At 41.9% G+C, this 26,377-nt stretch overlaps 3 protein-coding genes across 3 annotated transcripts; all 3 read left to right on the top strand.

Annotated features, from left to right (window-relative positions):
- The first annotated feature begins 215 nt into the window (after positions 1-215).
- LOC106747055 (monocarboxylate transporter 12-like) lies at positions 216-8,847 on the top strand. The gene is made up of 9 exons (XM_014624302.1): positions 216-397; positions 775-950; positions 5,397-5,582; positions 6,354-6,501; positions 6,579-6,852; positions 6,930-7,173; positions 7,556-7,693; positions 8,002-8,298; positions 8,399-8,847. The coding sequence occupies exons 1-9, from the start codon at positions 216-218 to the stop codon at positions 8,788-8,790; spliced, it is 2,037 nt and encodes a 678-aa protein (XP_014479788.1). The 3' UTR covers positions 8,791-8,847.
- Positions 8,848-11,588: 2,741 nt separating this feature from the next.
- On the top strand, positions 11,589-15,788 carry LOC106747075 (DNA damage-regulated autophagy modulator protein 1-like). Its single transcript, XM_014624351.1, has 7 exons — positions 11,589-11,638; positions 13,174-13,258; positions 13,831-13,952; positions 14,200-14,426; positions 14,810-14,948; positions 15,200-15,357; positions 15,425-15,788. The coding sequence occupies exons 2-7, from the start codon at positions 13,188-13,190 to the stop codon at positions 15,491-15,493; spliced, it is 786 nt and encodes a 261-aa protein (XP_014479837.1). The 5' UTR covers positions 11,589-11,638; positions 13,174-13,187; the 3' UTR covers positions 15,494-15,788.
- Positions 15,789-17,209: 1,421 nt separating this feature from the next.
- Positions 17,210-24,712, top strand: LOC106747076. The gene is made up of 7 exons (XM_014624352.1): positions 17,210-17,584; positions 18,862-19,196; positions 19,393-19,514; positions 19,712-19,938; positions 20,623-20,761; positions 20,835-21,045; positions 21,719-24,712. The coding sequence occupies exons 2-7, from the start codon at positions 19,114-19,116 to the stop codon at positions 24,024-24,026; spliced, it is 3,090 nt and encodes a 1,029-aa protein (XP_014479838.1). The 5' UTR covers positions 17,210-17,584; positions 18,862-19,113; the 3' UTR covers positions 24,027-24,712.
- The last annotated feature ends 1,665 nt before the right edge of the window (positions 24,713-26,377 follow it).

Raw genomic sequence — 26,377 nt, 5'->3', positions numbered from 1 at the left:
ATATATATATATATATATATGTGTGTGTGTGTGTGTGTGTAACGATTACTGAATCGAGAAACGACGAGTACGAGGAGAAATACCACGACGATCGGTAAACTCGCAACATGGCAAACGAACATCGTCTAAAGAGAAGGAATATCATAACGTTGGCGAAAAGAGTAGTCGAAGTCGCGTATCGTCAGTGTCTAAGAGAATAGTCATTCGATCGCGAGATGAAGAGCCGAGAACGCAACGGGAGGACTGTCGTTCCGAATCCCGGTTACGAGGACAGTGGAGTCGCGACTTCCGGCGAACTTGGCGAGCATTCCTTTTCCGGGGAATGCGAAGGGATAGTATCCTTTCAAGCGGCCCGGGAACCGAAAGGGACCGAGGAAGACGTGAATCCGGATCCCAGGTTTGAATGTAACCGCATTGACTGTGAGCGATCAGGATCGTCTTTCTACGCCAAGACAAATGTCAACGATATCTCAAATACGTTCTACCGCGAATTCAAATGAGCCTATCCTTTGTATCGTTTCGTGAATCCATTTCCTATAGAAGCCAAAATTACTTTGAATTAATCGAAGCAATTAGTGTCACCAATTACTACTCTCGCAACTTGATCGAAAGTTGACGGTTCCGGAGCATTGTATGTTCTGTAACAGTTTCTTAAAATTTCTCCCAAATCAAAGGCCGCTGTAAAAGCATTTATATCTCGAGGGAACAATCTACAACGCGTAATTGGACGGGCGTGAAACACCGAACGTAACTCTCGAATGCCATGTATGCCAGGTATGCAGCGCGCTTCACCATAAGACAACATTATTATCCCGAAAACGGTTGGGGTTGGGTCATCGTCGTAACGGGCGTTATGGTGCAAATTCTCGCCACGGGAATTCACGGGGCCGCCGGGGCCTGGTTGCTGCTCGACGGGGCAAGACGATATCGTCAGAATCTTCTCAACGTAGGTACGTGACGCGAACATTATTATCAATATTTCTTACCCAAGGCGACCTCGTGAAAGATAACCATTTCAAACTGATTGATCGATAATAGACCAAATGGAGGAACATTATATTTACAAGATAATTTATAAAAATATTGGAGAAGGCTATATGCATTTTATCTCCTGGCAGGCATCTAGCGTTATGTACTTGATTATAATGCGCAATAACACGAGGCAAACCTCGTTATTACTTGCGGCGTGCTGTGCTACGAGCGCTTTATCATCGTCCTCATAATTCGATCGCGATTTATTTTTAATGCCTTTCGCTAACTTGGAGCTTGTTAACGAGTTTCGTTGATCCTCGATCCTTCCTCTACGACGCACGATCGTATCTCAAAAAAGCCATCGTGAGATTTTGGCAACGAAAAGGTGTCCCGAGCAGCGAGGGGACGAACGAATGAATTGTGTATTTTGGCGAGAGCCTCGAGAGTGTCTGATGGGCGGATAATGTTCTAATTGACTCCTTTCGATCTGTAGTAAGTAAAGGATGCATCTGCTAAGAAGCTTATTTTTTCAAGTTTGACATAAATACGTTCGACACGGTTCTTTTTATTCTTGCACACTTAACTAATTAGCATCGTATATTTTTTAATAGTTCTTCCAAATTTCCCTCAAATCGAATATTGTTGCAAAACTATTTGTGACGATATCTTGAATTATAGTATAATTAGTAGAACTATAATCAGTATTTGAAGAGATCGAAACGTTTGGCAACATTAAGGTTACAAATCTAATGTATCAACTAAACTTTCGCATCTAATTTAATTTTTGTATACATAGCACTAAGAGATCCATACCTTGCTTATTACGGCTTGATTTAATTTAATTAATTTAATTAATTAAACCCGTTCGTACGACTTTATTTTCTCTATCATGCATAGATTTAGATAGATTGTATAAATTATATGAAATCGTCCCATTCATGTGTTAACAAGAGACACTGTCGTCCAAATCATGCAGTCCTTGGAAACATTTCGAACAGAACGCACGATTATATGGAGGATCGGGAGACAAATAGAAGCGAAGTCGCGTTACTTCAAACTGTCGCTCTCGCTCCTTAAGGAGCTTACGGCGAAAGAACTCCCGCGAATCGAGCTTCCTCGTCTTTCGCGAAGACACGGTCGCCAAGTAAAAGCCCGCAGCAGCTTACAAGTCATTGACCCTGATGGCAGACGCTCTCGCTCTCGCCAATTCACTCTCACTGTCGTTTCACCCTATTCGACGGAGACCATCGAGGGTAGAAAGTAAAGGGTGGAGAGTACGCGCTGTTCTTACGGTTCTCGATTCCGTTCCTGACCGAGAAGAAAAACGCGAGAAGTAGCGAAGCATTATATGACAAACCTTCCTCTTAAACTTTATAAACCAGGAGCTATTGCATCCCGTGCGCATCTTTTCCGCGAGTTCCCCATATTTACGGAGCGCTTGTCGCAAAGCCACGATTACAAACAGCATTACGTATCAAATAATCCTTTTGCTGTGGCGCGCTTTAACCAAAAGTCTGTATATCGGCACAGCATTCAATTGTATGACACTGAGGTGGAATAATATGGTAAAGAAAATTCCAACTGAAAGGTGCAAACGAAGTACAGTACATGAGAAAATATTGTAGTAAAAATTACCAGAAAATATTGGACCATACCGGAATTATGACCGAAATTATTATGTGTGTTGTAGTCTTTAGTAATGTGTACAATGAAGTGTATCATTAAAGATTACATCATAATTTCAGTTATTATTCCGATGTGGTCCGATATTACAAAATTTGGGATAATTTTTACTACAATATTTTTTCCGTGTACAACATCCGCAAATGGCGAGCGATTTTTCACTTATATATATATATATATATATGGTGTGTGCAGTTGAGAAGTAGCTTCTCAGAGACGAGTATATTCGTCGTATGAAAGGGTTGAATTAATAGACTTCAAAATTCATCGCAATGTGAGATATTTAATAAAGCAACTTACATTGCCGCAGATCCCTGCATTTCATAGTTATTCAGCCATCGTCGCTGTGTAATCCGTAACACAAATATAGAAATAACATTGTTATATATATACGTGTATCAAGAGCGGATGCCGCGATGAGCCCGTTATCGAGCACAAGCATTTCAATTTGATGAATTCCGAAGGAATTGTCCGCATACAAATCTCTCCTAAACTTTCTCTCTCTCCCTCGTCAACGTCGTAAACGATAATAACGGAAGCATCCTGTGTATATCCCAGGGCGAATCCGGACGTATATATATATATATTTATAGATATATCTGCCTTCTCATAGGAGGGAAAGACGGTTGCGGCTCCTCCGGAATTCCGTCAACATCCAGAAGGAGAAAGAACCGGGAGAGATCATGTGAAAGAAGGAGCGACCTTAAACGACGTTCCCTACGAATAAGTAACCGGTCGTCGCCGAGCAACATTTAACGCACCGTCGTAACACGCACAGTGAAATTAATAGGGGTTTTTCTTCGTCCAACGCGATTTGTGACGCCGGCTGGGTACTTCTCGTAATATAAACCGCACTCATCGCGATCGATGAATTCTCGTATTCGATGCGAGTTGGTAAAAATTAATTAAAGGACGCGGCTCTTTTTCTCTCCTTCGCTGGAAGACGGAGAGTGACCTGATCGCATCCGCTTAATAGTGCAATTAAAATGGTCTTAACTGCGATCGAACGCTTGTTCGCCTGCGTCTATCGTATTAATTAGCGTTTTAGCGAGAGCGATTGCGCGCGCAGAGCTACGACTGAAAATGTACGAGGGCAATCGCGATTCTCTCTCAAGAGACTACGAAATTACATCTAGTAGAATTTTCTCTTTATCGTTGAAGCAAAATCCATGTTAAATACACTATCAACTGTATGTAAATCTGTAAAAAAACGGGCAAGTTGTTTCCAAGTCCACTATTTAAAGTTTAAATACCGAAAGGATCTCGCATTTTTATTCTAATTCACCTGATAAAAAAGAAAAGAAAATTTAAATCTAACTTAAATCAAATTTAATCCTTCTTAAATTAATTAGGTAATCGATTGAGGATATTGATATGCTTATATCGACGATACTTCGAAGAAAACGTTCTCGATTTAAAAGAGATGATTTACACGGTCTACATATAGATATAGACGTAAACTATGGAGACGTTTTCCCCCAGCATTACTCCAAAGTAGATGCAAGAGGCTTTATCCCGGAGCCAGACGTGATTTATTGATGAAATTTCACGGCCGCGATAGACGCGCTAAACATGCGTTGCGTGGCAAGATTGAGACGAAAGAGGGAAGAATGAGAGGCAAGGCGTCGTATTCGTTAGCGCGTCGATGGGCACTTCGAATATTCTTTGAAAACGGTGACTGATCATAAATCATTTAAGAAGCGACGGATAACAACGCGTTAACTTTATTAGCTCCGACTGGTCGAGTATCTGGGCTACGGCAGTAGGTAAGTTGGTTGCTTAAAAGATACGGCAGCAGAGTCGCAAGTTGTGCGAAAAGATATATATATATATATATATGTATATATATACACATATATATATGTGTGTGTATGACCCGAAGTATCAAACCGAACAAATTTCCGAGCTATTCCCAACTACTAATGACGGACGACGTCGGAAGTCGATCGATGTGGAAAACAAACATTTCCCGCCATGGTCGCGCAGCACCAATCGCGGTTTATCCTGCGATCCTAAAGTATCGGAGGAGATTCGTCGGGTCTCATTGCCGTACACGATACACAGCTCGCGAGACGAACTTGCTTCACCGTCGACATGCAGTCGCCCGGAAATCCGCAAAATGAAGGAACTGCACGTTCGACTCTATCTGATTTCTTCGTCAAGCAGACTCGAGCGCATTTTCCACCAATTTCAAATAGACAGAGGAGCAAGAACCAGAGTGGAGAAGATAATCGGATGCGCGAAGAAGCACGTTGCAGCGGTATGACGTCGGGAGACAATACTCCGGGGAAAATGAGGAGCGGACGAAGCGTCCTGTTATCAACGACGCGTAACGAAACCACTTTGAAATTGCCTTGCATGATTTGACGTTTATAATGCGGGACAGATTGCGAGCGATACACTGTGCGAGTCGTATCTCCTACGGGGCCGTCGATCAACGACACCGGCGACGTTCCGGCAAAAAGTTAATAACAACTCCGTGAGGAGACCTCCAGCTGCATTTTTTCGCCGCGAAATTAATTCTGTCGCATACCGGCGTATAAATGCGTCAACGTGTCTGCATCACGCAGCGATAAGAATATGCAGTTATTACTAGGTAGTGGTGCGTATGTCGGAAATTCGTTTACATCGGTATAATGACAGTTGCTATTTTCTCGTTAGTTCGTGCCGCGGTTTTATCAAGGAGCCTCATCTGCCCCTGTGTGATTGATCAAAATTTGAAAGATGTTCTTTCGTTGCAGGATGGCTGGGGGCAATGTCGACGGGTGTCGCCTTGCTGGTGTCGCCGGTGACCATAGCGTTCTGTCGAAGAAAAAGCACCAGAGTCACAGCGGTTTTGGGCGGCCTCGTCACCGCGCTCGGCTGCCTCTTCACTTCCTTCGCCTCGCAATTTCATCAATTGTTCTTTAGCTACGGCACCGTGGTCGGTGAGTAAAGATCGTGACGGAACTCGTCGGTTGACTACTTGCTACGAATTATTTCTGTACATAGAGAACAAGATTTCTTCGGATTTAGTGTTTGATTCGGGCTTGTTTAATATAAATTATTGTTAAAAACCGATTGTTTCCCGAGCCTTCAAAACTATAAACAATTTAATGCCAAACATCATTTTGCTGGAATTAAAATGTTTACAAATCTCTGATCGATTTGATATTGAAACTTCTACGACGAATTAAAATTTTTGAACAAACAATGAGGAAATTAATAAATTCGTTATTTCCCGATGTTTTATGCATATAATTTTGCGATATATTAATTTTATCGTTACAAAATTTATCGTGTCGCTATTATCAGTAAATTATTTCGCAACCCCCAATTTAATACATTTACATCGATTTCGACCGATAGAAGGGAGTTTTCGATAATTAATTCGCAACATAATAAAGCCGATAACAAACTATATGAGCATTATATAGCATTGTACTAATATATAGACCATAATCGGAGGGAAGGAATCTACGTCTTTGCGACTCCATGTTGCCAAATGGTTATTTAGAGTTGTGAGTCATCTTTCTTTGTTTCCGGCACCCATTAGTCGCGTTCATTCTTATCCTCCCTTTCGAGTCAACTCCCGAGGGCAATTTCGGCAGCACAGAGAATAGTAGACGAAAGTGACGAAATATGTCTGAGCGATAACGAACGAACTACTACGGACGATCTCGAAGATTTGACCCGTCGCTATTTTTTATATCATACAGGGATAGGGGTTGGAATGACGAGAGACTGCAGCACGCTGATGGTAGCCCAATATTTCAAGAGGAAAAGAGAGCTCGTTGAAATCTTCATCGTGTCGGGCAGCGGCTTGGGCATAGCGGTTATGTCCGCTTTTATAAATGGCATGATAAGGTACGTTAAATGTACACACGTTGAAATTTTATTTCGACGAATTCAAGGTAGGGCACTAAGAATTCGCTCGGTTACAGCAAAATCGGATGGCGACTCGGTCTTCAGGCCGTCACGGGGGTGGTTTTTCTCACCTTCATTCTCGGCACTTTTTACCGCAGCGCCTCGTTATATCATCCCCAACGGCGGGCAATTTTGCATTTAAAGAATCAGAAGCGCAAGATAAAGGACAAGAACAAAGACGATAGGCCGCCGTTTTTCGACTTCAGCACTCTGAGGAGCAAAACAGTGAGGATCTTGCTGGTGTCTACCGGGATCTCGGCCTTCGGGATCAACACGCCGATATTTTATCTGGTAATGGCGCGAAGTGAAACCGAAAGACTATTTTAAGTTTAGGGGAGACCGGAATAGAGGATTTGTTTTTTGTATAGGCGCATCAAGCCGAGGAGGAGGGTCTCGGTGACACGGTCGTCCTGCTGCAAGCTTATCTCGGACTAGCTTGGACCCTCGGCTGTGTGGCTTTCGGGCTTTTGGTCGTTCATCGCAACGTCGAATGCAGGATAGCCCGGCAATATCTCACGCAAGCGGCTGTCTTCGTGTGTGGACTCTGCATTCTCGCTCTCACCGCAGTCCAAGGAAATTATCACGGATATGTGATGTTCGCGTGGGTTTACGGTAATGTGATGTTTACTCGAAATAGAATGATGGAAGACGCCTTGTGGTAGAAGTCCCAGACCGTCGTTCGATATTCTTAAATAGCGATGAGACTGCTCTTGCGTGAGAATGTTCTTTTTTCTTCGACAAGGAAACAACGTAGTAAATGAGATTATGTGATCGGAGTGACTTTCAATTTGCGCGTATCACCTCGCCGCCGTTACTTCGAGGAAGATCAATGATGCAAAGAGCGGGAGTCGACGAACTCTCATAATTTACGAAACGCGAGTAATGGGAATTTAGTAGCACGATTCGTCCCACCTTTTATCCCTTGCCTCATGTAATAAAGGCTTTCCAGATCGAATTACGAGCGATAAAAAAAAACACATTGTCCTTTCTATAGGCATCTTCTGCGGCGGCTATCATTATAGCCTGAAAATGTACACGTATGAGAGAGTGAGGGCCCGGAACTTCGCCAGAACGTGGGGCTTCGTCCAGTGTTCCCAAGCGATACCAATAGCAATCGGAGTGCCGATATCAGGTAATTAAAAGGAGAAATTATTTAAAAAAAATAATAATAATAACGTTACATCTGTAATTGATGGAATAATTTCGCTAAGTAGAAAAATACGAAATAAAGAAAAAAACAAGAAAAAAACAAGTGATAGTACCATATATTAAAATTAGAAATTATATTTGGAGAGCCGTTTGTTTTTTTGATTTTTCGTAAAATTTCTTTGATTTTAGTAAAGTATTTTTATCCGAACACGATTTTCCTTAAATATCTGAAAAGCGTTGAACGCATCTGCAAATCTTGTCAGCAGTCTGTAAATCTTCCGTGCTTTACAGGGTACATAAACATAGGTTGCGGCGGCAAGGCCGGATACTACTTCAGCTCGACGTGTGTCTTGGTCGGCAGTTTCACTCTCTTCTTCATTGATTTGCATAGAAGAAATTTGTTCAAGCATAAGCACACCAGAGCGAATGGTACTAAGCACTTGTGCGCCTCGGACAACTGCCCTCAACGACGACGCGCGTCGTTCAGTCAGGAGCCCGAGAACGAAGGGCCCCACGTAGCCGCCGCTGGAGCGGCTGGAGCGACGGCAGCGGCGCTTGTCCTGGGCGCTGACATCGCTCCGGCGCAAGGTATGTCCTTCCAGTTCCTTGTGTCTTTGTAATCCTCGATATTCCTGCGAGACAATTAATCAAAGCGAGATCTCGTTAAATAATCGCGCTGTCGCTCTAGGTGACGTGATAGACGTCCTCGGGGCCGACAAACCGGAGCTCACATGCATCTCGGAAGAGGGTATCGCCGACATGGATCTACCCGATAATCTGTTCGAGGATCTCGAGTACGTGGGCGACTGTATAACCTCGTGCAACAAGGTCGAAAACTACCTCATGCTCTCGGAATTCGAGAACAATCTGATCGCCGAGATGCCGATGATTATGGACCGCCGTGGACGCAGATGGTCCTTGGCGCGATCCAAAACCGGTCAACCGCCCGCCAATTCCGGCCAGACGAGCGGCGCGCAGTCGACGAACGACGAGGAAGAGGTCAAGTCGAAGTGGCGTCTTACAAACGCCGCGCCGTCAAACAGCAGAACGATCACCGTCATCGATGAAGCTAGCGCATAATCTCGAGCACGGACGAGGCGGTGCTATTAACCCTAAACTTGACAGGAAGCGAATCTCAAATAATATGATGATAGGTGTGAGAGAAATTGAGTTTTCTTAAAAACGAGAGAAAGAACGAAAAGTATTTAACACTTGACATATTTTTAACAAAATTTTTCTCAAATATCGTTTATATGAGGCAAAAAATAATATAATAATGAAATGGAAAGAAATATATATATATATATACGTGTAATTTACACGCAGATCTTAAAAATTTATAAACATATTTTAATATGTAAAGGAAAATTAAACGTCTAAATGATCAAGAGAAAAATTGTATCTTGAACCGTGAGTGCAAATTGCCAAGTGTAGGGTTAAAGAAAACCCGTGATGCTCTCTTATTTATTACAGAGAACAATGTGCTAAATTTATTCGTCTGCATTAAAAATCGATGAAACACCGATAATCTACGTAAGATATTTTCGAACCAAAATTTTTTAATCGCGCAATTCTAGTTTTTGGAAGAGAGGAATTACGCATAAGAAAAAACCAAGCTACGAAATGCGAGACACTGACTGAATTACTCCGATTACAGCATAATTGATCAATATTTAATTGTAAATTATTAGTTGTCCTGTTTATCACCTTCTGTGTCGACCTCGAGTATTCATAGAAGTTACATTGGTCGGTGGATACAGTGACACAATATCCTGGACGTGGCGTATAGCAGTTCCTTGAGAACGTATTCACTCGAATGAGATGCGATCACTCGATTCGCGATGCAATTAAGGACAATAATGTCGGCTTTCGACGAGAGGAACCACGGAAACGCTCCGTCCACACGAAATGAACCTCGACTCGCGTCGGCGTGTTGCTTTGTGTAAGCTTCCTGCTAATTCACTGTCCGAATTATAACTCATCGTTACCGTATATTTAACTCGCAGACGGCATTGCGATTTATGTCTTGAGATACTTGAGAAAATAAACTTGAGAGAAGGAACTCCGCTGGTTATGTAAACGGAACGCAATGGTAAGCTCAGGCTCTTGGTACAAATGTTGCGATTTACGCGAAGATTATTGTGCGACTGATAAAATAGTCAAGGATACACGTGATCGTAGCAAAAATAACATTAACTGGCAAATTATACTTTTAGAACGATAGAAAGAAAGGAAAGCAACATGCAAAATTAAAGTCGTTTTGTCAAGAACTTTTCGTTCTTGCCGAGTTTTATGAATGTTTGAGACGTCGGTGCATGTTTTGCTACGATGAAAATAAGAACTGGCAGTGGAAAAGTGAGAGAAGTAATGCTTGTATGTAGACACGCTAGCTTAAGATTCGAAAACTAGTCCGATCGCGATTTAGAGACGGCGGTAAAGCCGTGAAAATACGAGCATATACACATATATATTGTCTATAACAGTTTTTTCGGTCTACATCGAGGCGCAGCGATCGACTCCACATTAATAATGCATAATAATCGATTTATTTGTCCCTTTTTTATCGTACTACTTATATCAGAGTGTCAATACTCGATATTACTGCCGTATATATACTGCCGTATATATATTAAAAGTATGCAGACGTAGATTGTTCCAACGTTAATAACATCAATCGCGTCTTTCAGGATTTAACGTGTGTGAGAGGATCTACTCGGATAAATTATATCTTTTTTGAAACAATACTGCGCCATAAAAATCATCGAAATACGTTATTGTGTGGTATATATGTAAAGCGTGCTTTTTCTCTTTTTTATAATTACTTATACGATTAATATAAAAATAAAAAAGAAAAAGATATTAAACAACTGCCATTTAAAGTACAGTACGAATCTCGTGAAAAAATAAAACCGTATATTCTCAATTTGGATTATGAACATTTTTTTTTTACAGAATAATTTTCCCTCTAAAACAAAATTATATTAAAAGAAAAAGAGTTCCAACAAAGGAGTTCCAACAGGAAATCGATCCACCATCTATCAATTTTTTCATAGTGTGTGTGTGTGTGTGTATGTGTGTGTGTGTCGAATCGCTAAATATACCCCATAAAAACAAAACTGCCGAATATATTATATAATCGTAATGTTATTAATATAAAAATGTGATTCAAATACATGAAACTTGTATCATCATCATTTCTCGCAAAATGTCCCGATTACAGACTCTCTATCAACCCGAATGGAAAATCTTTCAATTTCAAACGAGCATTTAATCAATGTGAAACTCTCTACGCCATAACAAGCTCGATTTGAAATTGGATCAAACGACACGGCCAAACGACCCAATTACGCATTCCAATGAATGCGATATCAATATCGCCACGTTAATTACGCATTTCTGGTTGACCTATTAGTTTCAAATGAAACACGCATATGTTATGCGCGTTCGATTCAGCGACCATCAAATAAAAAATATCTCTGAATCACCATGCATCTGATGTGACTTAATTTGAAATTAAAGCTCCGGAATGTTAATTTGAGAACGGAAATAGACGCTACCTCATGAATTTCGCTCCAATTACTCGATTTGGCTTCCAGGTTCGAATTATCATCGTTTCATTTCAACTTGCACGAACCGGGCGAATGTCCTAGTTTCTATCTCGGAATTCTCCGAGAGAAATGTTCGAGAGGTGTATTGAGGTAAGTGTATAAGTGTATCGAGTCGCGCGTTTATCATATTGTCTTGCGTCGCGTGTTCATTACCACGCAATTGTGTGCGTGGCGATTGGCACGATGTGTACGATAAGAGGTAACGCACGGCGGCGGACAATCGCTCCAAGGCGTCTCGCAATCAAATGCCCCTGTGGCATGAGTCGTGACAGTTATATTCTTGCGAAAAAAGTCGCACGAGACTCGACCGAGTCCTCGAGGTAAGTCCTGACGACCATAATTTTTACAACAGCAGATTCTCAATTATCAAGCTAGCACTTTTCCTATGATCTCTTCCTCCGTTAATGTTAAAGAACAAATCCTATTTCGTATTCTAACAAAAACCAATGTAACAAGATTTTACCCAAGATATCGACAATATACAATCTGTCTATGTAATAAAAGCATAACTTTTACATTATTTATTATTAAAAAATAAAAAGATACATACTATGCGATCACTGTAACGCTTTTATATTGGTGAGTCGTTGTCAATTATTGTCTGACAAACCATACTTCCTTGCACTAATTTTATAGCAAACTCTCGAGATAAAGATCACCATATTGAACGAATCTATTACATCGTGAACACTTTTCCCCATGCAGCTTTTCATTAATGCCCAGACATTTTCAATTGAATTTGCGTTTGGTGACTGTGATGGCCAGTCTAGTGTTATTTTCTTCCTTCCATTAGAAATAAAAGACGACTCTAATGTCGTTGTTCTCTTGAAAGATCCAATCTCTTCGAAATCACTTTTCGGCAAGTGGTATTAATGCTCGCTGATAAATTTCGACCAGCTTCTTAGCACTTAAATTCTCCGATAGACCGAGGTGAATTGGATCACAGGAAGAATCGGATCAATATAAACTTTGAGAAAGTTGTAGTAGTTTTTTTGCCTCAAACGAGTTGTTTTATCGTGCCGGTTGTACGCTTCCTCTACATTCGTTTGAAACAAAAAACTAACAATTATCTCAAAGCTTATATCGATCCGATTTGACTCGGTCTACTCCCTGTACTTCGGCATTCATCGTTAAATATATCGTTCTCTAACAAAAATCAAACAATAATTGAAATTTTCTGTATAATGCGTCGTAGGGAAAGAGTTCTATTCGTTCAAAACTTTTCGATATAATGGTTTCTAAACAAAAGTTTACCCGGTCATGTTCTTATTAGACAGACTGTAAATTAATAATACAAGAAGACATTTTCAATTAAATGCCTGCCCGAACGTTTTATCGCTATAAGCGAATAAATAAAAATATAGCAATTGACACATTTAAAATAGGAGAATAACCAAATTTCATGTTAGGGCTAACGTAATATAATAATCCTATGTAACACTGATTGCGCTAATAAGACGAAATCATCTGTTTGTTTCGCATTTGGCGCAGAAGGTTGATTAAAACTCCGGTATAATTCGGAAATATCATTTTTCCATCCCTGACGAGACCACGAACTATATCGTGGGACGAACATCATAAATCAAATGTAGGGTCCCGCTCTCTTGGGTCATATTCTGCGCTCCTGGAACTTTTATGAACTGAGCTATGTGTCACTTCACAACCCCTTCTTCAATCAGTCTGATCGCTCGCATCTCTCTGTTATCTCTCATCAGTTAATCCATCGATCACCCCTTGCGGCCATTCGTTTTGCCACCAATCTTGTGACCGTCTCGATATGTACAGAGGCGCGAGTACAGGACGCGATGAACCGCACAATTTAACGATTTGAGATAAGAGACAACGTGTCTTGCAGCACGTAGGACGAAGATGGCGTACGGGAAGTTGCACGTGCTACCATTGAGCCTGTTCATCTTAATTCCCGTGACATTTGTGATTACGTAAGTCTCGCGAGAACGACGAGAGTACGATAGGCGAAATCGTTAAAGATCAGGTAGCGATAAGTCATGATGAATATATTTTCTGCGCAAATTAAGGTCCCAAGTGATTATTTTGAACGTAATGCTTTAAAACCTTTGTCTCTGTTCAATAGTTTAGTAGTCGCAAAATAGAATTTGTTAATTTCCTAATATTATTATCCGTATTTCTCATCATTCTTGAAAAATCTTAATCTATATTTTGCTTGCATGCGATCAAATTCTTATGATCGATTACTAAACGCAAAACTCTCAATACGGATAATACTCGATAATTTATTAATCTGAATGCATGTAAAATAAAAATTAATTTTTTTTTCCTTTTATATCTCTCGCTTCTTGACTATGAAGTATTATATTTTCCGTCGTGGAGCAGCGAATACATGCCGCGGAATTATTGACTTATTAATGACGATAAGCCCACCGTAAAGAAGCTTTGCGCATGGCCGAGAGAGTCGTGGAAACACGATGCGAACGTTTTATATACTCGCTCGCTCCACACAAGTTCATAGTTTATGAACGGGCTCATGTTTCAGATACACCATATCGGTGCAGTGGGACCACGTGGTGCCTGGATTCCCTTATATATCAGAGACCGGCACGTTGTCGCCGGAATCGTGCATATTTGCTCAGTGTCTGAACATCGCGGCCCTTTTGCGTACGTACAAGCCATTCAAAAGCAACTCTTCAGACAAATTAAACCCGGATAAATCGTATTCTATTTTATACTTTCAAAATCTACATTCCCCTTTGAATAATTACTCGAACAAAAATTCAGAAGGATGAATCTAAACAAAATTAATCGCGAAATATTAAAATATCACAAAAACCCTTGATAAATTGCGATAAGACGAATAAATTGCACCTGTGGGCGCAATGGAAAATGCAATTTGTATTTTTCACAGTCGGATGCTGCGTTTATATCAGACACCGACAGGTCCTGCAGTGGCAAAAAGAAAGAGGTCATGATCTGGTGGACAAAAGGCTCGTAGTAGTGACCGCCTACTGTGGCATCTTCGCCTGCTTCGGTCTTGACATACTCGCTAATTTTCAAGAAGCCCGCGTAGTCGCCGCTCACATGGTGGGAGCGATGACTTGCTTCTCCGCCGGCACTCTCTATTTCTGTCTTCAGGTACATCGCAACGCGAATCTTTACGTTCTATCGTAGACCTCGCTTAGGAGTCATTCATTTGCCAACAACTCATTGGCCAGACGAACGTTTTTGTTCTCAATTTCTATATTTTATTATTCTTGTCGTTCCTTACATCTTTTTCTTTTACTAGGTATGTTTTAGTTAATTTAACTCTAATTTTTGCAAGCGCATTTTCTTTTTCTATTTCTAAAAAGATTTTTCGCTGACCTCTTTTGTATCCATTTCCTTGACACGCGTTGATTTGCCGACTTGACCAAAATTATGATTTAATGCCAAGCAATAACAGTTTTTATGTAAAAAAAAAAATAATAATAATAATAATAATTTTATCATCGTAAAATGATTATAGCAAATCCTTTTAGACATATCTGAGCTATAAGATGGTACCAGCCGTGAACGGCACGACTGTCGTTTATGTACGCGCAATTCTCTCGGCCCTCACGTTAAAATTGACAATTGCCACGATTGTTCTTGGTTATATTTCGATGTCTGAATTTCAGGGTAAGCACATAAGTCACGACTTGTACATAATGTAAAATATATAGTTTATAATTACACAATCCGTAACGTATATTTGTTGGCGAGATTCCTTAATTATTTGCACGCAAAGTGGATAAGTACTGTAAGTGCAAAAATTTACTCGCACCATGATTTCAATTTTGTCGTTGAATAAAAATTAAGATTAAAATAAAGCTTAAGTATTCAGAGACTCAATCAAGTAGTTAATATGAAGATAATTGTTACACACGCAGGTAACGATTACAAGAAGTGGCTACCGGCGGACGGTGGTTGGGGCTGGCATGTCGCTAGTACGATATGCGAATGGATCCTCGCGATCGTGTACTGCGCGTTCCTCCTCACTTTCGTTCCGGAATTTCGATTAATTAACTTCGAAGATCCCGTAGTTACGGTACATCGATTAAGTTGCATTATTTATAAAAGAGTGATCGCTAACGTTTTAAATAATTTTGTTTTAGTTAGCGTATTTGGACAAAATCGCGGAGAAGTCCTGCAAAACGGAAGTGACCGTGCCACAGGATACGTAAATTATTTCCTACATCGATTTGTCAAGCGTTCTCTATGTCCATTTATAGTTAAATTAACAGCTTACCTAATCTATCTTCTATATTTGACTATTATTACATATGATCGCAACGAAAGAACGGCAGGAGATTGAAAAGCGAAACGCAACGCGGACATGTTGCAAACGCAACAAACGAAAAGAAAAGAAAACGATTCAGTCACGACGGATGGCTAAGAGTCGACATATATATTATTCGTTCGTCGTGCGATCGTGAAGAAAACGAATAAAAATGTTATTTAAAGATGCAGCCATGTATAATACAGCCGGAAATAAGAAGAAAATAACACGAATACCGACTTTCTCTTTCTTAAGACCTCATTAGTTGTAAGGTGCCATTAATTTAGATACAGCTGCGAGATACGTTCTAATTTTATAGATTGTGATAGATACGCCGTTATCAAATCAAGGATCGAAATTCGGACGGCGTAAGATCGCACGCGAGCGCAGGTGGAAGAACACTCGTATGATCGATCATGTGACTTGGCTTTTCGCGGTGATAAACTTCTGTTCCAACCACGGTTATATAAGAAAAAAGCGTGATTAAATTCATCGTATCACTGTGTCAACGTGTCATATTTTTTACTCAGTGTTCGCCAATCTTCTACTTCAATTTTTGTTTGAGACTGAATTTATATTGTTAGGATGTTTTGTTAAGTACATTATATCTTTATTAAATATATTATGCTGTATTTTTTTTCAAGATTTTAACTAAATTTGGAATAGTATAAATATTGATGAAATGTTATATTTCTAGGACAATGGACATGCTTTTGTGACATACGATACATCGAGTATCATTTACGTCGTTATGCTATCCAACACCAGATGTCGGCATATCGTGCGGTCGGTAAGACCGCGTCGGAGTTCTTTGATGTAATATATGCTTTGTGTTCAAACCGCATCAAACACATGTTCTAGTAGCTGATGGTCCTCCAAAGTTCTCTAATGATCCCAAATTATGAGAGTAATAAACCCGGTAAAAATAATGGATTAAATGCGCATGATAACAATTTATTCTTGATAAATACGATTTCTTTCTTAAAGCATCGCCATCTATCGAAAGATAGCATGTGATGGGATATAATAACAGTGCCAAATAATATTTTACAATATTTAACAATTATTTGTCTAGCCATTTCTCACTTTTACGCGCTTTATATAAACTATATTGATACTCACATTTCAATCTATTAAATTTCTTGATTTCCTCACCTTTTTGTAATAATATATTGTTTTATTCAATTTGCTATAGTGTTAATTGAAAATTTGATATAGATTCTTTTGCAAAGCTCTTGTTCGCGCCACAAATCATTGTTCCATTTTGAAAATTAGTTATCTCACGATTTAGAGTAGAATTTCATTAAATATATTATAATTGTAGCAATTATGTGCTTGAACTCTAATTAATAAAGAATACCAAAGCCAAACTTCAAGCCACACATAAGATAGCCCAAAGCGAACGTAAGATTTCTTTTCTTGTGGAAACAGATTTTATCATAAAGATTTTAACGAATTCCGAATCCATTTCAATATTCTACAACAAACATTTGGCATGTAATTTTCCATATCTGCTTTTAAAGTGGTCGCCGTTACTAATCTTGACTAAATGAACACGTCAGTGACGGGAAGCAGTAGTTAGACCGCGCACACTAGACCAGATAAACAGTCTTTGGCGAACGTGTCGGGCGACAGCAACGATAGCGACCCAGCGGCGCAGCTGCCGAGAGCGTCGTATTCGTTGACGCAACATCGATCGCGCACCTACCACCACAGGCCATAACCTCTGCATTTCCCGACGAGTTTCACCGCGACCCTGCGGAGTTTCGCCCTTCCGAAAACTTACGCGAGACTTACGCCGGCCTAAACGCTGACGACTTCAAAATTCTCGATTGCGTGCGGAAAGTCGTCTTACGATTTTCAACGTGTGCCGCACAAAGTGAAGACCTTGAAGAACTCCAATAGTCCGAGCGACCTTACGAACGACAGGGTAGTGAATACACCACCGTTCCCAGGGTGGAAATTCAGCGAGTCACCGCCTGATGTATGCCGTCAAGTGCGTTTTACCAGTGATTCTAGCAATTAGTGCGATTCTGGTAGTGCTTCACTTCTCAAATGACGTTAAGAGATCTGCTCCAGATATGCTTTTTACAACAATACGCGTGGTAAAAATAAACACGAGCGTATAACTTTGTTTGTTGCACGCTACGTTACTAACACGTAATCGAAACATTCTTCATCGATTTTTAACCTTTAATGCATGACAAGCAGAAAATTATATGTGCGAGAAAATCATACTGAGTCATTATGGGAAGGTTTTATTTGATCGGGGGTTACCAGCTCATGGGGAATTGTCCACTTCCGCCTCGTGGCTTCACACTATACCGCTTGCGTTATTCTTCTTTAGGCAGACAACGCCCGCGTTCGTACGCTCATTAATTTGACGTGTCGTTCGCATTTTTATCAGCGCATTTACATGAGTGCATATTCAATGCAAATTCATCCACATACCTCGATGGATTTTAATGCGAATGCGTCCAACGAGCTAAACGTTGTCGAATATACAAAATGTTAATAGATTCATTCTGTTGCACGTATGAACGAAATGACTGGAATAATTTTTTTTCATTTGTTACCGTATTTTTCTTTGCAATTTTTCACGGTCCAACATTAACCCTTTTAGTGCCGGGCGAAAAAGAGGTGCTTATGCGAAGATAACCGGCTGATTTTACTAGGATTTGGTAAAAGGCTCATAAAAACCAAACGAAAAGCAATATTTAAAAATTATTTATTTTAATTCTCTCGTAATGAAATTAGACTATTTATAACGTATTTTAAATTTATTTTGATAGAGATCTCTCGCAATGCGAATAGTAAAGCGCTACAAGGTGCGGGCCGATATATCGGCTCTGGCACTTCTCGCCGGTGTAGCAGGAGCCGATATATCGGCTCCCGGCACTAAAAGGGTTAAATATCCTACCGATCAAGTCCGAAGTTAAAATTCTATAATAGTATAATTGAGGCCGATCTCTCAAAGAATAAAACTTTTTCTAATCTACTTGTACGGTTAAAAACATATTTATCAAAATTGCATTAATTTTTTTAATTCTTATTTTTTTTTTATTCGAAATATAACGTTTGAAACATTTCTTAATTTTTTTTTTTCTAAATCGTGTATGATAATTTCTTCCAAAATGCGTGTTAAAAAAATTTCTTTAGTACAATCGTTGTCAACGTGAGCGTGATTTAGCACACAGATAATATTAATCACAGCGTTATATAAGACAAAGTAGTAGTGTTGCGAGAAGCCAAGGGCAATTATTTCTCTTGCAGAACTACACCAAGAGACATTAATGGCAGTTGAGTTACGGCACTGCCGTAGGACCAGACATTGTGGAGGCTGATACTCAACAAGTAGAGGATTGAGAGATCTATGAATAGCCATCAAGGAGCATGAATGACCGTGACTCGTCGGCGGCTGCATCGACGCGAAATTCTTCCCGATAGCGGCGTCGATCGCAGACGTCGGCGACTGACGTCATTATCATTCGCTCTATCACTGACAACAAGCACACAATCGAAATCATGGAGAAACAGGAGTTTTTGGCGAATCTGCATTACCTACCGATCGCTGTCTTCGTCTCTCTGCCTACAGTCTTCATTTTAACGTAATTTCAATCCCATATTTCCAAGTCGTATACATGTGTACGATTACTAGTGTAACTTTTTTTAACACAATTTTTTGCGAGCTATCGTCAAAATATATTATATCGCAATATTGGCTTTTGATTCGTTCACCATACCAGTCAGTGAAAATCAATAATGGTATAACCGATCCTTAAGAGATTATTTTGCAATTCGCAGGTACGTAATCGCAGTCTTAATGGGACACGTGGAAGCTGGTTTTCCATACATCTCCGAAGCAGCGGCTACCGCACCAGAGAGCTGCATTTTTTCCCAAGCCGTCAACATAATTGCTTTGCTCAGTACGTATATAGATATTGCGACATTTTCCATAAATGGGTGAGCACCATCGGCGATGCGTGTTTTACGTCGATGGCCTTTCCCAATATTACCAAGACACGTGCGGACATTCGTCCAATATTGATTGCACCACTGTCTAGAGCGGTTGACCTTCCTATTATCGCATCGGAATTTAAGAGGTTGACATTTCGTATTGCAGTGGGCTTTATGATCTACATAAGATATGCCCAAGTTCGAGAGTGCACCAGCGTCTTTCGCTCGTCGGCCTCATTGCCGAAGTGGAACCATTGGGCCTTAATCTTCGGCCTACTATCGACCGCCGGTTTATCGATCGTCGCGAACTTTCAAGAAACCTCGATGATCATAGTTCATATTATCGGTGCATTTCTCTGCTTCGGAGGTGGTACCGCGTATTTTTGGACACAGGTACGTACGAAGATATCGCGCTCTGCAATACGGAGAAAAATGATTTTACTATTATAGCGAAATCACATGATCGCTAATGCATTATTCGTTCCGGCAGTGATAAAATTTAATTAACGAAATTAGTGAATTATTCGTAACTACATTGAGAAAAGGATTTGGTATTAAAATTTCGTGAATATTTGCCGACCAAATATTTAATTACTGCAATTAAATAATTTAGTTCCGTCTACTAAATATACGGAACTACAGTACTGTATATACAGTACATGGAGCTAAATTATTTATTTGCACCAATCAAATATTTGATCGGCAAATATTCACCAAATTACTTATCACCAAATCCTTTTTTCAGTGTAGAGCAGTTTTGTTGCCGACATAGAAAAATTTGTCTTTCGAACACGTTCATCTGCTGTAAGAACAAAATAGTATTTTCCTAGATGTATTAATTTGTTCTTACAGTAAAATATAATTTGTAGGTTCAGCAAAATAATTCAATGAATGGCAATTAGTGCTCTTAACAAATTGTTTTACTGTCTAAATAGTGACTGATAGATTTTGCTATGCCAGCAAATTCTTTTTTCTCCCATGAAATAGACGCAACTCTTATTACTATCTTTTGAATATCTGTAATTTAAGAAAGATGAAACAATAACAATAACAATAATAATCTTTTTTCTGTTGCAGGCCGTATGTTCGTTTTACTTACACCCATTAGGATGCTCATTACGACTCGCGCACCTTCGTACGGCATTATCGACCTTTAGTACAGTCTGCTTCTTTGTAATTATCATCACAGGCGTGCTGGCTCGTTTGGCCTATAAGGGTTGGTTCGTTGACTTTTAATCACTGCCTGCATCACGGGTATCAGCGTATTGACATTTTGAAATATACTTCAGGAACGAATCCCCGGAAATGGTACAAGGAGGACGGTGGGTGGGAACTGCACATAGCTAGCACGATAACCGAATGGCTTTGCGCAATGGCGTTTTGCATTTATATCCTGACGTTCACGGAGGAGTTCAGGGACATCCGGATAAGTCATCCAAAGGTAATTCTGCTGAAATACACACGGAGGATTTTTCTCAAAGATATGAACAAACCGAAAAAGTACCATAGTAGTTTTTCCCGGCTAGGATATCGAAACAATCAGTTTGAGAAATTTTGCAACGAAACGATTCTAAATACACATCGCTGCCCAGAAATCATGGTCTATGCCATAAACAACACACCCGAATATCCTGCCTTTCTTACAGCGTACAAAGTAGCAATACACAATAGTTACTACCCGAGATTTTTTTTTTCATACTGTCATTAGAGATAACGCGCAACCCAAGGTACAGCGTCTGAAGTGAGACGTTCTTTACTTTTCTGATATTTCCTTTCTATGACAAAAATTTATACACAATCAGATTAAAAATATATCTAATCAAATTATTCGTTTATTTCTGTCATATATAAATTTTGGTTTCAGTATGAGTGTATCCTAGTCGCGCAAATTAAAAACCTAAATTATGCTATCAATATGCTATATTATTCGGCAAAAATGTTCTAATAATCGATGATTTTACGCGACGCGAAAGACAAGATAGCTTCCAGCTTTGCCTTATTAAAGACCAATTAGTGAACTATTCTCAATTTCTTTCTTCTGTATCTGCCGACAGGTAATATGCAATGTGCACGGATTAAGGTCGAGTAACGACGCACTGAACGAGAGCCAAGACACCAGCGTGGTTCACGAGCGAACGAATCCGTCTACCAGTACCTGATCGCTCATCGGCAGAGGCGCCGGTGGCTACGTCAACCTCCTCTCGCATTCGCCGGTCGACACACCCTGCCCCGGCTATCGATACCGCGAGTCCAGGGACAACCTGCTGGACGAGACGGCGCCGTTGATGGCGACGACGCCGGCGGCGCTGCGCGAGAGGAGTCCCGATGTCCTCTGCCCGGTGCAAGTACATGTGCATGACCCCACGGTGTGCGAACGACGATGTCCCAGAGGTCACCGCGCCGAGAAGAGGCGTCGACGGGCCGTCGAGAATCGCGCCTCGAAGTGGATAGACCTTGACGAGAACGTCTCCCACGGTTACATTCTGATAGACGACAGGGACCTCGGCCCCGAGGTCCCTGAGATCGATTGCGAGGAAGCGCCGTTTTCCGAGGACGCCGTCGAGTACAACGATGGGGATGACGACGAGAACGATGACCATAACGACGATGATAGCCGTGACGAGAACAGTCACGGTAAGCGCGAATGGTCGATATACAAGCGGTTGAAGAGAAGCGCCGCGAAACGATACCGCGAGCTGGACCTTGGCGCGACCTATCCGCTCGCGAATAGCCACGGCAACGCCTATCAGGAATCGAGCAGCCACAGCAAGTACACGGAGCTACACTCGGGATTTCGCGCGAAAAATCCCGAAACGAGCCGCCGCGACTTCGACGCGACCTTCTCGTACTCGGTGGCGAACAGCCACAGCGAGCACGGCGGTCCGGCGACGGACGTCAGGGATCGGACTTACAGGGAGGCCTCGGAAAGCGACAATCTGGCCTGGGACACTAGACCAGGCGCGAATTATGAGATGGCCAACAGTCACAGCAACTACCGCGTGTTCTACGACAGTCAACATTACGGCATGATGCCTCCTTGGTCGTCGGAACTGTGGCCGGAGAATCGCCGTGAGGAGGCTCGCGTTACGTCGGACGACTCCAAGGACGATAATGCGAGGAAGCAAGGTGACAACGGGGACAAAACTAGCGCGGACCAGACCGAGAAAGATGTCGAACAAGACTCGGGTACGTCCTGCGACATCGAGCAATGCTTGGTGCAGATCGAGGAGAGCCTTCTGAACATCGAGCAGAACCTCCTGCATGTTCAAGACTTGGATATACCGGAACTGAGGAACCTGCTCTACAAAAGCCCGAGTATCGAGCGGAGCCTCTTCGAGGTGCAAGATCTTCTCTACGCCGACGGCATCGTGCCGGTTATTTCCAAGAAGTCCACGTCTCTCGACTCCGACGAGGAGGAGGAGGATGAAGAGGAGGAGGAGGAGGAGGAGGAAGAAGAAGTATGGGTAGGGCAGAACTTAACGATTAAGGACGACGAGGATGGAGACGCGAGCGCGCCTCTCCTAACCGGCTCCAACGAGGAGTCCTCCGACACGGCGAACGTTGATGAACAGAATCCTTCAAGATCGACCGATGACCATTGCGTCGACGGGTCCAATATCCAACGAGAAGAGGAGGAAGATTCGAGTCTACAGATGTGCGCGGACAAGACGATGAATTTCGTGCCCAACAGTCTCAACAAGACTCTGCCGAGAAGGATTGTCCTGGACGAAGTCAAGGAGAACATCAGGCTCTGCTCGTCCGAGGAGCCCACGATTACGATCGATTACAACCTGAACAGCGCGTGCGCCGAGAAAAAGCCCTTCTGCCGCGACAAGTGGCACAGCAGGACGAACTCGTTGGACGAGAACTCGATCTTTCAGAGCTCAGAGCTCGGCGACAAGCAGGAGAACGGTAAGTCCTCTTTACAGGACATCTTCCTGGAGTCCACGAGCGGCCGTCTGGTGGTAAACGCGAAGGCACGATCAGAGGGCACGTTGCAGACCAGGAATCGGGATAAGCCACTGCGACGCGACCGAGGAGGATCCCACGAGGAACTTCTGCAGGCCGTCGAAGCGACGGCGGAGGACTTCCGGAAGAGGCTGGAGAGTTTCGCGTCGCAGCGACGATCCATGCTAGATCGGCAGAAGAGGGTGACGCCGAAGTCTGTCAAGGAAGCAGCCTCGGATAACACGGCGTCGCGATCGCGAGAGAAGTCGCCCGTGAGGCAAGCGAAGCGCGCGACGACGGCTGGAAAGACTCAAGACAACGGCGCCGGTAAGAGCACCGACAAGCGGAAGAAGAAGAAAACGTCGGGCAAAAATCAGAGCACGTCGGACAACGCTCTGGTGCCCAGCAAACTGATCTCACTCTCGTTGTCGTTGCTCCTCGCAGCTCTCCTGCAGGCGGTCAGGTGCTTAACGGATCTCGTGGAGGACGCCTTCAGGTCGGTCAGTTACGACAGAGGCGGCCTGCTGCAGTAAAACCGCAGCGAGCTCCTCGAAAGTATCCCCCTCCCCTCCCCCAGATAGTGGCGACAGGTATTTGCGAACGTCATCGGCGGATACATAATAAATATGTAAGGACGATCGACCGCGTCAGGTAACCAGATCTTGGCCGTAATCGTCCGAAAATCGCACCCGATATCTGTGATAAACGTTATGCTTAGGGTTTCTCGGCGGTATCGTGTTGCTCGCTGCTTCCAAATATCAAGATCGAACAAGTTAATATTGTCAACGAGTCAACCGAGACCGGAGTCTGTACGCAGTTCGTCAAGATGACGCGCTGTGAAACGTGATTACGGTCGACCCGACGAGCGAAGTAACTCCATTGCCCTCCGAGACGATCTTCCGAGAGATCTGTATGTACGAGCACTCTCTGTGCGAGCATACGCGTTAAAAGACGGACACAACGAAACGAGATGCGATAGTGCAAGATAAATCCTCTTATCGATGGTGCTGAATACGGGCTAAGCGTGAACGATATTTAGTATTACGTTCAAAAGTGCCTAAACCCATCGCGTATCACATACGAGGTGTAGTACACTATTGATAACGCTATTTATGTCTACCTACATAAACCTCTTTTTCTAAGGTGTAAGATCATTGAGAGGAAATAAAGCGAAGTGAGACAAGAAAACACGACGCTCGAAATACGAAAACGTTCCACAGTATAAGTCGCTTCTTTCTATTATTTTATCCATCCCCTTCTCGCGATTCAAAGAACAGATAAATAAATCCGAGATGTGTTATATTTCTCGAATGTCGAGAGGAATCTCTCGCTGACACCAGGGTCAGCGCAAAGCTCCATTGTAAATTTATCGGTTATCCGATATCGAGACACAGTATTGAAGATATTCCTCGAAATATATTTCTATATCCATCTGGGAGCCAAAATCTTCTTAAGATAAAAAGATTTAGGGAGATGAATTATCATCTCAAGATTTACCGTCATTAAAAAAAGGATATTTTCCCGTGAATGCCCCTCGAAATTGGAGAACAGTTATTTTCGTTTCGCAACTTCAAATTATACTGAACAGTAATTGATGCCAAATTTAACGTTTCCGATAATTTGCAAATTACTGTCGTCTGTAATTATATTGACAAATGTTCCTCGCTCTATCTCTAATTGATACTCAACGACCAATTTACTATTCCATTCTGTCCCCTGGCTATCCGATTCGCACAAAATGATCTGTACGTACGTTTCAGGGGGTAAGATAGTATGCGAAGGGAGGAATTCGGATCGATGGTCCGTGCTTATCGCGCGTCAATCGAAGGGGCTGACATGGTAACGCGACACGAACTGCTCCGAAATGTCCATTCCCTCAAATTCGAGTGTCTCATACAATCAGTTGGACATTCTCGAGTTTCCAAGGTGAGGTCTATCGCTTGTGAAACTTGCTCCGAAGATGCTTACGTTTGCCGGTCGGCGGTATGCTGACAAGCATTTCACCGTTAATGCAACGGCGATATACGCGAGTAATAACACCCATGTTCAGACTAAATAACTGAATAGGATTTGGAAAGTTGTTATCGATCGTATAAACTTGCGTCGTTTAGATAGACACGAAACATGATAGAGTTATAAAACTTCTGATTTTTACATCCAACTTGTGTCTAGACGTAATACGTGGTTATTTTCTATTATACAAATATACTTATTCCTATGTAAATATAAATTTTCACAATTCTCGTTTTCGGCGGATTCCGTGAGAGAGTGAACATTGCTCCGAAACGCGGGAAAAAGATATCAGCGGAAACGCGTGAGACGATGTTACCATTATCACGATATTTAACGTACCGCTGTATAATAAAAGCGAATAGATAACGCGGTCAGGTAAGTTCACTTTCGAGTATATCAATCGTTTAGAAACGACATTGTCCGCGTACTGCTCCACGCTAGAGCCAGCTCGCCCGACTGGCCGACATAAAAACGCCATTACGAAAATGGAGAGCCAGACATCGAGCGGGTCTTCCGAGACTTAATACTAAAATATACTCTACCGCGAAAACGAAATCGAACGCCGGACTAAATCGCACCCGTTTTCCGCTGGAGAAAAAGCCACCTCTCTTCCCTCTCTCGAGGGACTCGAATTTCGCGAACTTTCTTCCGCACTTTCAACATTTTTGCGGAATGTGTCTACCATGGAGATATCCTGCATATATATATATATATCGACCGTTTTATGCGAATGCACTGCATAAAGGGACACGCAAAAGGGTATGCGTTACTGACTGCTACTACGCTGTCAGACTTTACTCCAACCTCTTTGCAGTTTGTCGCGACGTCATTATTTATATACCTTGTCGACTGACGCGCCTAGACATAAATC

This window comes from Dinoponera quadriceps, unplaced genomic scaffold (genome assembly GCF_001313825.1).
Source record: "Dinoponera quadriceps isolate SergipeBrazil2010 unplaced genomic scaffold, ASM131382v1 scaffold2110, whole genome shotgun sequence".
NCBI lineage: Eukaryota > Metazoa > Arthropoda > Insecta > Hymenoptera > Formicidae > Dinoponera > Dinoponera quadriceps.
This window is presented reverse-complemented; position numbering and strand designations above follow the sequence as displayed.